This window comes from Marmota flaviventris, chromosome 7 (genome assembly GCF_047511675.1).
Source record: "Marmota flaviventris isolate mMarFla1 chromosome 7, mMarFla1.hap1, whole genome shotgun sequence".
Lineage (NCBI taxonomy): Eukaryota > Metazoa > Chordata > Mammalia > Rodentia > Sciuridae > Marmota > Marmota flaviventris.
Window position 1 is genome coordinate 98,610,185 of NC_092504.1, and position 14,845 is coordinate 98,625,029.

The following is a 14,845-nucleotide window of genomic DNA, read 5'->3' on the forward strand; positions in this document are numbered from 1 at the left end:
ATTCATCTTTTCCTCCCATGTTCCTCCTCCCTACCCCACTATGAGTCAGCTTCCTTATATCAGAGAAAACATTCAGCATTTTTTTTTTTTTGGATTGGCTATCTTCACTTACCATTATCTTCTCCAATGCCATCTATTAAACTGCAAATGCCATGATTTTATTCTCTTTTATTGCTGAGTAAAATTTCATTGTGTATATATGCCACATTTTTTTTTTTATCCATTCATCCACTGAAGGGCATCTAGGTTGGCTCCACAGTTTAGCTATTGTGAATTGTGCTGCTATAAGCATTGATGTGGCTGTGTCCCTGTAGTATGCTGTTTTTAAGCCCTTTGGGTATAGTTCGAGGAGATGGATAGCTGGGTCAAATGTTGGTTTTATTCCCTGATTTCCAAGGAATCTCCATACTGCTTCCATATTAGCTGCACCAATTTGCAGTCCCACCAGCAATGTATGAGTGTACCTTTTTTCCCACATCCTCACCAACGCTTATTGTTGTTTGTCTTCATAATAGCTGCCATTCTGAACAAATATATGAAAAAATGTTCATCATCTCTAGCAATAAGAAAAATACAAATTAGTACTACTCTATGATATTTTCTATTTTTAAGCCTGATAATTTGTGCTTATTTTATGTACTTTTGAAATGTGGGGTTGAGGTGAAGGGGTATGAATTTGAACTGAATTTATGCTTTTTATCACTAATATTTGCCATTTACTTCATTAATATTATTTATAATGATAATTGACAGAAGTTGATTCTACTGCCTTAAAATAATCAACCAGAATACTTGACACTATACATTATGTTAATTTTATTCAATATATACTGTTTTACTAATCCAAGCTTGTTTTAATGCTGTATTTTTATAAACATAGTTTTTCAAATGCATTGAAAAAAATAAACTAGAGTTTCTTCTACTATTAGTTAAAAATGAGTTGTTTTTTTTAAAAAAAATTCTTATGGTTGCTTAATGAAGTAAGTATTAGTTCAAGAGAATTCCTTCAAGAGATGCTACTATTATTGCATTGTACTTCATTATTTTAGTTTCTGTAGAAACCAGTTACTTTAATTTTTATGGTTCATGCATAATTTTGGCATTTATTATAGTGGAAGTAAAGGAAAAATAATGGTTGATTTCTCATGTTACAAATTATTTGGTATTAAAAAGACTGATTCTGTCCTCAAACATTAGTATAAAATGAACTAGCTATTATTTTAACTTATTGTTTACTATTTGTTACTCTTTGAAAAGTTTACATGAACATATTTTAAAATACCAGTTAGTTAGAAATTGTCTAATATCAGTTGGTAACGTTTGCATTTTCTCTGTTTAATTAAAGTAATTTTCAATAGGCTTTTTCTTTCTCTAAATAATACAATTCTTTCCCTTCCTTTTATTAAAGATGGGAAGCTAATTTCATTGACCTCTGTTATTTAGAGTATTGACTCTACTTCCAAGAGCACAGCTATTCAAATTGGTTGGGGATATATGTTTGAGGCATTTCTCTGAGAATTCTGGCTGATGCAGGAATGGGATGGGGCACCTTAGTGACAACTGAGCTTGGGATCTGTCAAAGAACATAGCATTTACCAATGGAACCCTTTTGACCAAGACTACCCTTGCTTTAGATTTAGACTTAAGTAAAATTTGAACCTTGTTTCAGAACATATTTAAACTATGTCTCATCTTTACTTTTATTTTTTTTTAGGGTGTTTCCAATGCAACTTTGAAATACAAAGGCATACATTTTGGCAACTCTACAGGAAGACTAGAGTTCCCTAAAGTGTCTGGTCCTGGCCCTGGAGAGTATGATATAATCCAGTAAGTATATGTGTAAAAAATGTGTGTCTTTAATGTAGTTCTTGAGTATAAATTGATCTAATTTAGACTAGGCTATTTGGTTTAGAAAGGTAAATTAATATGAAGAACTCAAAGAAATATTATATATTGGAATAACCTATTTAAAACTGTTGATTTTTTTAATGAGTCAGATCCTGTGCCACTTATTTTATGTGTATTACCTCATTTAATCTTAACAAGTCTCTGTGGTTACTATTGTTATATGTATATTTTGTCAGTGAAAAATCCAGGGATCAGAGAGGATAAAGAACATATTCAAGATCATGTGGCCATTTACATGATAGAGCTGGATTTAAGTGAGGCCAGTTTGATTACACAGCTCATGTTATATCTAAGTACTAAGATATACTGTGCTTAATTTTAAATTAGATGAAAAGTCAGATGATGACCCAGGGATTCCCCATGTTATCCCTAGCTCTGATCTTCATTCTTTTGACTATAAGATGGTTTTAAAAAGCATTTTCATTCACTGTGAATCAGATCTATAACATTAAGTTCAGGGTTTACAAAGATTAATTATTAAATTTCTGGTAAAATAACTTTATCTTTGTTTTATACTAGGAAGGCAAAATGATCAACCATCATATTGTTCTCATATTCTGTTATTTCTTCCTGTGATTAATTTTTAAAATGGATTCCAACTTGATTTTTGCTTACTTCTTTCTCTGAGAGCACAAGTTTTCTCCTGAAAAGACCCATAATGATTACCTATTCAATTATTTTGCTTGAAACAGTCAGACATCTCTGTGTCCCAGGAATGGACATAGCTATTTCTTTAGACTCCCCTGCTATAGTTCATTCATTGAACAAATATAGTTTGAATATTTATTGTGCATCATACTGAACCTAATAATTAAGAATAAAAGGAATAAAACAACACCTTTGTTTTTGGGAATTTATACTCTAGCCCATTGTCCTTTTTAGTTTTTTACTTTCCTAACATGAATGGGGTACATCTATATTATTTATTTATTTATTTTTTAGTAATAACAGTGGAAACTGCTTCATTCTTCTTGCTAAGGATTGCTTTAGCTATTCTGGGTCTCTTATTTTTCCAGCTGAATTTCATGATTGCTTTTTCTATTTCTATGAAGAATGCCATTGGTATTTTGATTTGAATTGCATTAAATCTGTATAATGCTTTTGGAAGTATGGTCATCTTGATAATATTAATTCTGCCTATTCAAGAGCAACATAGATCTTTCCATCTTCTAAGGTCTTTTTTGACTTCTTTATTTAGAGTTCTGTAATTTTCATTTTATAGATATTTCACCTCTTTTGTTAAGTTGATTCCCAAGTATTTTTTTGAGGCTATTTTAAATGGGGTAGTTTTCCTTTCTGAGGATTTGTCACTGATATACAGAAATGCTTTTGATTTATGGGTGTTGATCTTATATCCTGCTGCTTTGCTGAATTCATTTACTAGTTCTAGAAGTTTTCTGGTGGAACTTTTAGGGTCTTCTAGGTATAGAATCATATTATCAGCAAATAGTACCAATTTGATTTCTTCTATTTCTATGTGTATCCCTTTCATTTCTTTCATCTGTCTAATTGCTCTGGCCAGTGTTTTAAGAACTATGTTAAATAGAAGTGGTGAAAGAGAGTGTACCTGTCTTGTTCCAGTTTTTAGAGGGAATGCCTTCAATTTTTCTCCATTTAGAATGATGTTGGCCTGTGGCTTAGCATAGGTAGCCTTGAGATATGTTCCTGTTATCCCTAGTTTTTCTAGTGCTTTGAACTTAAAGGGTACTGTATTTTGTCAAATGCTTTTTCTGCGTCTATTGAGATGATCATATGATTTTTATCTTTAAGTTTATTGATACTACAGAGCAATAGTAACAAAAACAGCATGGTATTGGCAGCAAAATAAACTGGTAAACCAATGGTACAGAATAGAGGACACAGAGAATAACCCACAAAATTACAATTATATTAGACAAATGTGTCAAAAACATGCATTGGAGAAAAGATAGCCTCTTCAACAAATGGTGCTGGGTAAACTGGAAATCCATATGCAACAAAATGAAATTAAGCCCCTATCTCTCACAATGCACAAAACTCAACTCAAAATGGATCAAGGACTTAGGAATAAAACTAGAGACCCTGCGTCTAATGGAAGAAAAAGTAGACCCTAATCTCCATCATGTGGGATCAGGCCCCAACTTCCTTAATAAGACTCCTTTGATGCAAGAATTAAAATAAAGAATTAATAAATGGGATGGACTCAAACTAAAAAGTTTCTTCTCAGCAAAAGAAACAATATGTGAGGTGAATAGAGAGCCTACATCTCAGGAGCAAATTTTTACTCCTCACACATCAGATAGAGCACTAATCTCTAGGGTATATAAAAAACTCAAAAAGCTAAGCACCACAAAAACAAATAACTCAATGAATAAATGGGCCAAGGACCTGAACAGACACTTCTCAGAAGATGATATACAATCAATCAACAAACATATGAAAACATGTCCATCATCACTAGCAATTGGAGAAATGAAAATCAAAACCACTCAAAGATTTCATTTCACTCCAGTCAGAATGGTAGCTATTATAAAGACAAACAACAATAAGTGTTAGTGAGGATGTGGGGAAAAAGGTACATTTATACACTGCTGGTGAGACTGCAAATTGGTGCAGCCAATATGGAAAGCAGCATGGAGATTTCTTGGAAAATTGGGAATGGAACCACCATTGGACCCAGCTATCCCTCTCCTTGGTCTATACCCAAAGGACTTAAAAACAGCATACTACAGGGAGACAGTCATATCCATGTTTATAGCAGCACAATTCACAATAGCTAAACTTTGGAACCAACCTAGATGCTCTTCAATAGATATATGTATAAAAAAGTGGCCTATATACAGAATGGAATATTACTCAGAAATGAAAGAGAATAAAATCATGGCATTTGCAGGTAAATGGATGGAGTTAGAGAAGATAATGCTAAGTGAAGTTAGCTAATCCCAAAAATCCAAATGCCCAATGTTTTTTTTTTTTTATATAGGAGGTTGATTCACAGTGGGATAGGGAGTGGGAGCAGGGGAAGAATAGAGAAACGCTATCCAGGGCAGAGGGGTTGGAGGGGAAGTGAGGGGGCATGGGGTTAGAAATGATGGTGGCATGTGATGATCATTGTTATCCAAAGTACATGTATGAAGACAGGAATTGGTGTGAATGTACTTTGTATACAACCAGAAATATGAAAAATTGTGCCCTATATGTGTAATAAGAATTGTAACACATTCTGCTGCCATATATAAATTAAAAAAATAAAATTAAAAAAAACACTGGAAACTAAGCATGCATATTTGGCTTACTGTAGTTTAACTTTATTTTCATTCTTCTAAACAAGATTAGGTCTACAGAATATTTTAATTCTGATCATTCCATTTTTAACATAAACTTTTGTTGTTGGATATTTTCATCATATCCTTTTCTTCTCCCAGATTGGCTGGTTTGCCCTTTCTTCCTTCCCTGCTCTCTCATTGAGGTTTAAAGCAACACTAAAAACTGTATGAAATATTTCTGCTTGAACACTTCTTGTTATAAGGAACTCAACTACTGCTAAGTTTTTTTTGTTGTTGTTTCAGTAGTAGACAACTCTTTTTTCTTAAAATGTCCTTCTTAAATGGACCTTTGCTTAAAAGTTTTCCCTGCCAGTTCTTTTCCCCAACCTTGTCCCATTTCTATTCTCCCTGTTTTGTGATATTTCTTTCTTTGATCTTTTTTCTCTATTTCTCCTCTTCTTACATTTGTGTTTTTTTTTTTACTTCTGCTTACATGCATGAATTCTTGTACATTGCATTCCTACTGCTTCAGTTATTTCATTATTTTCATAATTTGCTTGCCTTCACTGTATCTTTTTATTTGGAGTTGTCTTTGTTCCATTCTGGCAATTTACATTTTCTACTTTTTTTTTGGTTGAGTCAGAATTATTATGAAAGACTTGATAGAGAACCAAAGAGGAAATAATAAGGAGATAATAAGGAGTCACCTAAATGGAAAGATAAGCCTATAGGTTTCATTTTGGGAAACACACAGACCTAAATGGTATCTGACAATTCTGATATCCCGAGTTTATATTTGTGATTGATAAACACAACTTGAGGTTTTGAAAACAAGTTCTTATGTTGAATTTTGAGCAAATAAAAATCATTGAAAAAGTGAGTATTTAATAGTGAGCTGGGTTGGTAAATGAACATTTAAATTAACACTGCTGAACAAAGAAAATAATGACAAGTATTATGAAATTTTAACTTTGTTTTATGTTTCTCTGTTATCTAATTTTAATCTTTATATGTTTAGTATAGTTTGTTAGAAATTTTGGATATCATATTCTTTTAAAATTCTATTTAAGAAATAGAAAAACCAGTATAGTCAGTATAGCCTGTTTTAATATAACTTTCATTCATGAGAATTGGCTATTAGTATTTCAAATTACAGATGAAGAATATGAAGCTTAGAAAAGTTAGGTGATTTACATAAGGTAATACAGCTAACAGGTGGCAATGCTAGGATTTCTATCAGACTGTCAGACTCCAAGGCTTGAACTATTATTAATCACTCCTTAGTACATTCTTGAGGTTGTTTAATTTTCAATGAAAATAAACTTCTATTTCATTCTCAAAGGTCTTTAAGTCACTTTCTAGATTGTTGTATGATATAAATATTATTTTAGAAGTAATTGAAATCCCTAGGAATTTGGAATTTTAAAGACTTTTTATGATAAATAGAATATAGGAAACTTTTGTTGATAGCTTTGTATTTTAAGTCATGATGCAACTCACATCTCATTTTGTTTTTGGAATCATTGAAACAGGTTTATAATAATGTTTTGAAATGGAAAAAGCAGAACAAACATAAAAGTACATTTTTTTTACAAAATTTTAAATATGTTAGTCTAATCTAACCTATTGGTCTTATCACATACTTCTAACCTAGGAAATGTTACTGTATTCTTTTTGCTTATATAAATGTTTATATGTTTAAAACTGAGAATTATAATTTTCTATCTGAATTTTCGAAAGGGAAAAGACATTATATTGTGAAAATATTAATATCAAGAAAGATCAACAGGAAAATTATTGTTCATTTATCCCAAGATTTTATGAAGTAATAATGTTGCAGGAGGAAAAAAAGGTAAGTTGAAAAGTGGCTATTTTATCTCTTTTCCAGGTTTTAATGTCACTGAACCCATTGTTGTAAGGTTAAAGTTCTCTTAGATCTACTGTGTCCTATAGCTTTATTGCTGAGTGAATATTGTAGAAAAAAAGTGTATTAAATATTTCTGCTTGAACACTTCTTGTTATGAGGAACTCAACTACTGCTAAGTTTTTTTTTTTTGTTTGTTTCAGTAGTAGACAACTCTTTTTTCTTAAAATGTCCTGTCTTCTGCCTACTTATTATTTTCCCTTTCACTATGATTTCTTTTTAGTTTTTCTTGCTTTTATTGTAAGGATGAATGTTCTAGGTGTGTTTGGATTTTATTTACCTTCATGGTTACTACTGTCCTTTGAAGTTACATAGGAACTACCTTCTATTTGTGAATTTATTTCATAGTATTTGTTTCTGTATCTAAAACTAAACATACTATTCTGCTTGTAGGCTTTATAGTATATAGTGAAATTTTTATCTTCTTTGTTCTGGATAGTGTGTACTTATTAACACAAGGTCATTTAGATCTACATTCCATTTTTTATAGCTATAATTCAGTTTATTCATTTGAAACATAGTAAAATAAGTCTCTGGATTTTTTCAATTTACAATTAAAGTTTAAAGATTATAGTATAAAATTTTAAAAATGTATACATTTAGACTAAAGATAAATGATTCTCTTGAAAAATCAGTAATTATTTTTATAAGAAATTTCTTCAAAATTTCCTTGGTCTTCTCTTGAATTTTAATCAGTAATGAAAAATATTGTGTATCAGAAACAAGACATAATACTAGAAAAAGATGTATCAACAAAGTAGCAATATAATCGTTTTTTTTTGTGTGTATAAGTTTTATTTATTTATTTATTTATTTATTGGTTGTTCAAAACATTATAAAGCTATTGACATATCATATTTCATACATTAGATTCAAGTTGGTTATGAACTCCCAATTTTACCCCAAATACAGATTGCAGAATCACATCGGTTACACATCCACATTTTTACATAATGCCCTATTAGTAACTGTTGTATTCTGCTACCTTTCCTATCTGTGGGAAGCCATCCTGACACGTGACTGGGCGACTCCCGTTAAGGGTCTGAGGCTTCTGGCTGTGTCGGAATTTTCCCGGCCCTTTCCTGATGAGAGAACCCGTCCGTGTGGGGGTGTGACTGACCACTGACCCCGGGGGCCCAATCACTGACCCTGACCTTGGAGTGCAGTCCCCCCTCAACCTTCATTGGATGGAATTATCCCCTGAATTTCTTGTTCCCCAATAAAAGGCTACTCCCTGGCGTGTTCACTCTCTCTCTCTCCTGCTAGCCCTGAGTAATCCTTGCTGCCCTGCTGGGCGGTTAGAGGTCGGAGCCAGAGAGGGGAGCCGTCTCGGACCTAGCAATAGAAATAAGGTAACTGTGTCTGTGTGTTTTATTTCGATCTCTTCTAACTAACTTTATGCCTAGAACCTCATTAATGAAACCATTGCGCAGGCCGCGTGGTAGAATTGGCGCCCACGAGGGGGGCATTCTAGATTAGTTAGATTGAGTGGGAGCGCGCTATAAAGATAAGGATAAAGATAAAGATAAAGGAAGAGGTGACAATTTGGGTCACAAAAGTACCTGGAGCTATTGAAGGAAAGAGACGTTAAATTAATTAAAATGGGAAATTCAACTTCTACGGATAAGGAAATGTATCTGAGTATTTTAGACAGTATAATTAATCAGAAAGGAAAACAGATAAAGAAAGCTCAGTTATTACAATTCTTAAAGATTGTAGGTGAATATTGTCCTTGGTTTTGTGAACAAGAGTCTCCAAATTTATCTACTTGGGAGAAATTAGGAAGAAAGTTACAAAAGGTTTATTTTTCTAATGAACTACCTGGAGGCATAGAAAGTATTCAGAAAACTTGGACAGCTCTAGAAATTTGTCTTTTTGAATATATGGGTCAAAGTTCGTGGCCCCCTGAAGACCTGTTAAAAGGCTTGCAAAGGGCTATTAAGTCTATTCAAATGGAAAATTCGCCTGAGGCTAAGTTAATTCCTTTTCCCTTAGGCCGTTTAAAAACAAAGACAACGCTAAAAGCCAAACCCAAGGTTAGGAATGTGACTTTAAACTCGCAGGACTATACTAGCCCGCAGGGAGATTCTAGGGACGAATATCATAGAGGACAAACCTCCGAGATCTTAGAAAGCCCTCAGGAAGAGGTAGAGGATCTTCCTACAGAGGAAAATCCGGAAGAGATTCCTAGAGGGGCTCAGAGTTCTTCTCCGCCACGTGGTTTAGAAACCCAAATTCAAAATGACGATAGTACAGAGTCTGACCATGACTTGCAATCTGAGGGAGAAGAATCAGACATGGAAATTCAGGACTTACAGAGGAATCTTAACAGGCTGCGTTTAACACCGCCTGTCCAGACTATTCGAATTCAGCCGGTACCTGCTAAAAGGACAAAAATTAACAGGTGCGCTGGGTTAACAATGACTTTTCTTACCCCGTTCCAGCGAGGTATTAAGAAAGCACAGGAAGATGGGGAGGATACTAGCGGTTTTCAACTTTTTCCAGTTTTTGAGCAAGTTAATGAACAAGATCAGAGAGTTAGAGTTCATGCTGTAATCCCATTTAAAACCATTAAGGAACTAAAAAGTGCATGTGAGACGTATGGTCCCAATTCGCCTTTTGTACAGAGCCTGATAGAAAATATTTGCTCACAACCCCTTCCTCCTAGCGATTGGATTTCTTTAGCCAGATCTTGTCTGAGCGGGGGAGATTTCTTACTTTGGAGGACTTACTGGACTGATTTCTGTACTGAACAGGCAGAAAAGAACAAAAGACAGGATATAGAAACGCCAGTAGAAATGTTTCTAGGGACAGGTGAATTTACTGACCTAGAAAGACAGTTAAATTATGATTTTGTAGTGTACAATCAAATAACTAATTGTGCAAAACGGGCCTGGAGGCAGATTGTCTCCAAGGACCAGTCCAATTTAGTTCTTAGCAAAATCAGGCAAGGTGCGAGTGAACCTTACTCAGATTTCGTAGCCCGGTTGTACCAGGCTGCAAACAGGTCAATCGGGGACTCGGGAGCGAGTGAGTTCATTGTTAGGCAATTGGCATTCGAAAACGCAAATAAATACTGTCAGGATATTCTTAGACCGCACCGTAAAAAAGGGACAGTTTCTGAGTTTATTCGCTTATGTTCTGACATAGACTCTACTCATTTACAAACAGTGGCCCTAGCTGCAGCAATAAAAGAAACTTTGAAACCACAGGATTTAGTACGAAAACCCCGCGGAAAATGTTACATTTGCGGGAGAAATAATCATTTTGCGCGGGAGTGTCGCATGCGCAATTTTAAGTTCAGGGCTCCATCTACTGGCGATAATAGATATTGCAAGGCTCAGCCCCATGCGGCGGATCAAGATGGCGCGGATGAGCCCGCCTTCTTGTCATCATTTCCGCCTGGCCGGAACACAAACTTCCGGTCGGCCCGCCCCCGGGCCGAAAATGAGGAAGTAGGTGGTCGCGCAATGTGACGTCATCGCGCCGACCATGGGGGCCGCCATCTTTAATTTTACCGGAGCGAAACGAACAGTTTCCGTACAAACCCCTAATGATTTTCAAGGCTTTTAAGAGATACTAATCGGCTGAAGCCATCTTTAAAACTAACTACTTCTAATTTAAGTCCCTTATTTCAGATATTACAAGGAAATCCCTCTCCAACCTCTCCACGTCAGCTAACCTTAGAGGCTAGAATGGCTTTAAGGAGAGTTGAACATGCAATTAAAAATGCACAGCTTACTAGAGTTGATCCTAAAGAAATAGTGTATTTATTAATATTTCCAACTGAACATACCCCAACAGGAGCCATATGGCAAAGATTAGGAGTTATTGAGTGGATTTATTTATCCCACTCTCCTCAAAAGACATTAATTCCTTTTCATGATTCTATAGCTCAATTAGTAATTAAAGGTAGAACTAGGATTTTACAATTAATTGGATCTGAGCCTGATATCATAATTATTCCATTTTCTATTCAACAGACTAATTGGCTTTTTCAAACTTCTAGCTCATGGCAGATAGCTTTTGCTGATTTTCCTGGCCAGATAGATAGCCATTATCCTCGTGATAAGATTATACAATTTGCATCATTAACGTCACTTATTTTTCCAAAGATTGTACGTGCACATCCTATAGATGAAGCTTTATCAGTGTTCACGGATGGTTCTAACTCAGGTAAAGCAGGTTTTTATAGTCGTGTTCACACAGAGGTAATACAAACTTCTTATACTTCTGCCCAAAGAGCAGAGCTTCAAGCTCTGATTTGTGCCTTAAATTACTTTTCAAATGAGCCTATTAATGTTTATTCTGACAGCTTATATGCAGTCGGAGTTACTAAAAATATTGAAACTTCAGTTATTGGGTATACTTCATCACAAGAGTTATTTGAGTTATTTCATAATTTACAAAAGACAGTGCTAATGCGAAAGTACCCATGTTTCATAGGGCACATACGGGCTCATACTAATCTTCCAGGACCCTTAGTTTCTGGTAATGACAAGATTGATAAATTAGTAGCTTTTTGTCAACAGATGTCTTCATATGACTGTGCACTAGCTTCCCATTCCTTACATCATCAAAATGCTTCTAGCTTACGTAAAAAATTTAATATTACTAGAGAACAAGCTCGTCAGATTGTAAGCCAATGCCCTAAGTGTGTTATTCACACTCCATCTCTGCCATCAGGGGTAAATCCCCGTGGATTAAAACCAAATCAAATATGGCAAATGGATGTAACTCATATTCCTCAATTTGGTAAGCAATGTTATGTACATGTCATAGTGGACACTTATTCTAGATTTATTTTTGCCACAGCACGTACTAAGGAAAATACTCAACATGTAATTTCTCATTGCCTAGCAGCTTTTTCTGTTTTAGGGTGCCCTATGCAGATTAAAACAGATAATGCTCCAGCTTATGTAAGCTCTTCTTTTCAACAATTTTGCCAAGAGTTTAAAATTAATCATAAAACAGGAATTCCTTATAACCCTCAAGGCCAAGCCATTGTGGAACGAGCTCATTTATCTATTAAGCTTCAATTACAAAAATTAAAGGGGGGGAATAGGTTTATGACTCCCCAAAATAGCCTTAATCATGCCTTGTTTGTTTTAAATTTTTTAAACTGTGACGCAGAAGGTCACACTGCTGCTGAGAGACAAATGTCTCCCTCAGTAACAGGCCCTTTAGGCAGAATTTTGTGGAAAGATTTACAGACTGGTCAGTGGAAGGGCCCAGACCCAGTGATAATGTGGGGTAGAGGTCATGCTTGTATTTTCCCAGAAGGTGCATTCCGTCCTATTTGGGTACCTGAACGTGCTATCAGACATGGAAGAGATAGAACCCAGATTCAAGCGACTGAGGATTGACCAGGAGGAGGCCCTATCCAGAAGGAGGAGATATCGGAAAAGGATGAAGAAAGACCAGATTGACCCAGCCGAAAAGCTGATTTCATGGGAAGACTTGAAGAAGCTAACAACCCAGGCTTCCCGAATACTTCGACACCTAGGAGAGAACAGGACCCCAGTGATGATGGTAGCAACAGTAATTGCCCTGTTGGGCTGTCAGGTAAAGGGGGATCAAGTAGACACTTACTGGACATATTTCCCAGATCCACCCCTGGTACACCCAGCTGTGTGGACTGGAGAATCTATTCCAGTATTTACTAATGACTCATTCATGATGGGAGGATTTACAGATACCCATATTACTCCCAATCATGTGACTAGATTTAATTATTCTGGCTACAGTGCCCAATTACCTTTGTGTTGGTCACATGATAAACATGCTGGCTGTCTAAAAGTATCATTCGAAGAAAAGACAGCGATTGGTAGACATAGACTGACAAATAATTCTTTTTATGGGGACTTAAGACCTTATACTAGATCAGTAATTTAAGATGGGACTTTCCCATAACAAGCCAGTCATTTCTGCAAAACCTCCACGGATGCCCCACTGTCCAAATAGTTCTACAATTGAGATTGGCACCTTTCCTAGATGGATGGATTGTGTAAATACCTTTCCTGTACAACATAAGGTGTCTAAAGATAGTGGGTATATTTTAGACTGGTCTCCAAAAATTGATAAAAGACAATTACGAAGAAATTCTGCTATGACACCTGCAGGATTTGTTAGTAATATTTTGACTTATAGTAAAGGAGGTGTTCAGAAAGATGTTTGGCGTTTAATTGCTGCCTCAGAATTCTTACATTTTACAGACAAACCTTTACCAAAATTTGTTGGCAAGAACTGTAAAGAGGGATCATGCTATGGCTTACGAGCCTGTGTCCAATCTCCTTATGTTTTAATTATTGGAAATGTAAAAGTTAAATGGATAGATGACAGATATATTGTTACTTGTAATAAATGCAACCTAACCAATTGTATTACTAGGTATAATGGAGGAAAAGGAGTGCTGATACTTCATCAGCCCTCTTTTGTTTTATTACCTGCTAATATTTCAGAGCCATGGTATGCTGATACTGGTTTACAAGTCTTACAGCAAATTCATGCCCAGTTAGCAAGACCAAAACGTGCTATTGGAGTTATAATTGTTGGTGTTTTGGCGCTAGTCTCCTTTATTGCCTCAACTGTCTCTGCGTCTCTGACATTGTCTCAAAATATTCAGCATGCCAAATTTCTTAATAATTTAGCTCAAAATACTTCCAAGGCTCTGCGTAATCAAGTAAATATTGATGAAAGGATTGAGACTAAATTAAACGCCTTAGAGGCGACTGTTATAGACATAGGTAATGAACTTTCAGCCTTAAAATTTAAGGAAAGGCTTAAATGCCATGCCAATTATAAGTATGTTTGTGTTACAGCTGCCAAGTACAATGCTTCTCTCTGGGATTGGGAGAAGGTTAAAAACCATTTATTAGGTATTTGGCAAAATAGTAATAATAGCTTGGATATTCTGGAACTTCATCACCATATCCAAGACATTCAAAATAATAAAGCTGATTTTTCAGATCCTTCTTCTCTGGCAAACCAAATATTGAAGGAGTTAAATGGATTCAACCCTGGAAATATTCTTAAACACTCGGCCTGGTACATTATTGGATTATTCTCTTTGCTGTTAATTCTCTTTTGTGTTATAATTATAGGATGGCGAGTCTTCGGAACAAGAATACAGAAACTCCAAAGAGTGAACCGCCGCCTCATTTTTAAGAATAGAAAGGGGGAATATGTGGGAAGCCATCCTGACACGTGACTGGGCGACTCCCGTTAAGGGTCTGAGGCTTCTGGCTGTGTCGGAATTTTCCCGGCCCTTTCCTGATGAGAGAACCCGTCCGTGTGGGGGTGTGACTGACCACTGACCCCGGGGGCCCAATCACTGACCCTGACCTTGGAGTGCAGTCCCCCCTCAACCTTCATTGGATGGAATTATCCCCTGAATTTCTTGTTCCCCAATAAAAGGCTACTCCCTGGCGTGTTCACTCTCTCTCTCTCCTGCTAGCCCTGAGTAATCCTTGCTGCCCTGCTGGGCGGTTAGAGGTCGGAGCCAGAGAGGGGAGCCGTCTCGGACCTAGCAATAGAAATAAGGTAACTGTGTCTGTGTGTTTTATTTCGATCTCTTCTAACTAACTTTATGCCTAGAACCTCATTAATGAAACCATTGCGCAGGCCGCGTGGTAGACCTATCCTCTACTATCCCCCCTCCCTCCCCTCCCATCTTCTCTCACTACCCCATCCACTGTAATTCATTTCTCTCCTTGTTTATTTTCCCATTCCCCTCACAACCTCTTATATGTAATTTTGTATAACAATG

General features: G+C 35.9%; 2 protein-coding genes across 2 annotated transcripts in view; both read left to right on the forward strand.

Annotated features, from left to right (window-relative positions):
- The window catches only part of Stpg2 (sperm tail PG-rich repeat containing 2), a 567,583-nt gene that overhangs the window by 22,627 nt on the left and 530,111 nt on the right, over nt 1-14,845 (forward strand). The window contains exons 5-6 of the mRNA XM_034636578.2: nt 1,715-1,827; nt 6,894-7,005. Coding sequence (XP_034492469.2) covers nt 1,715-1,827; nt 6,894-7,005 — 225 coding nt within the window. The remainder of the gene's footprint in view (nt 1-1,714; nt 1,828-6,893; nt 7,006-14,845) is intronic.
- On the forward strand, nt 8,076-14,618 carry LOC139706438 (endogenous retrovirus group K member 10 Gag polyprotein-like). The gene is made up of 2 exons (XM_071614528.1): nt 8,076-12,642; nt 14,181-14,618. Exon 1 carries the CDS (start codon nt 8,679-8,681, stop codon nt 10,551-10,553), a length of 1,875 nt encoding a protein of 624 aa, XP_071470629.1. The 5' UTR covers nt 8,076-8,678; the 3' UTR covers nt 10,554-12,642; nt 14,181-14,618.

Bases quoted from the DNA above. Each gene is read 5' to 3' on its own strand.
- LOC139706438 (XM_071614528.1), top strand. From the start codon at position 8,679: ATGGGAAATTCAACTTCTACGGATAAGGAAATGTATCTGAGTATTTTA.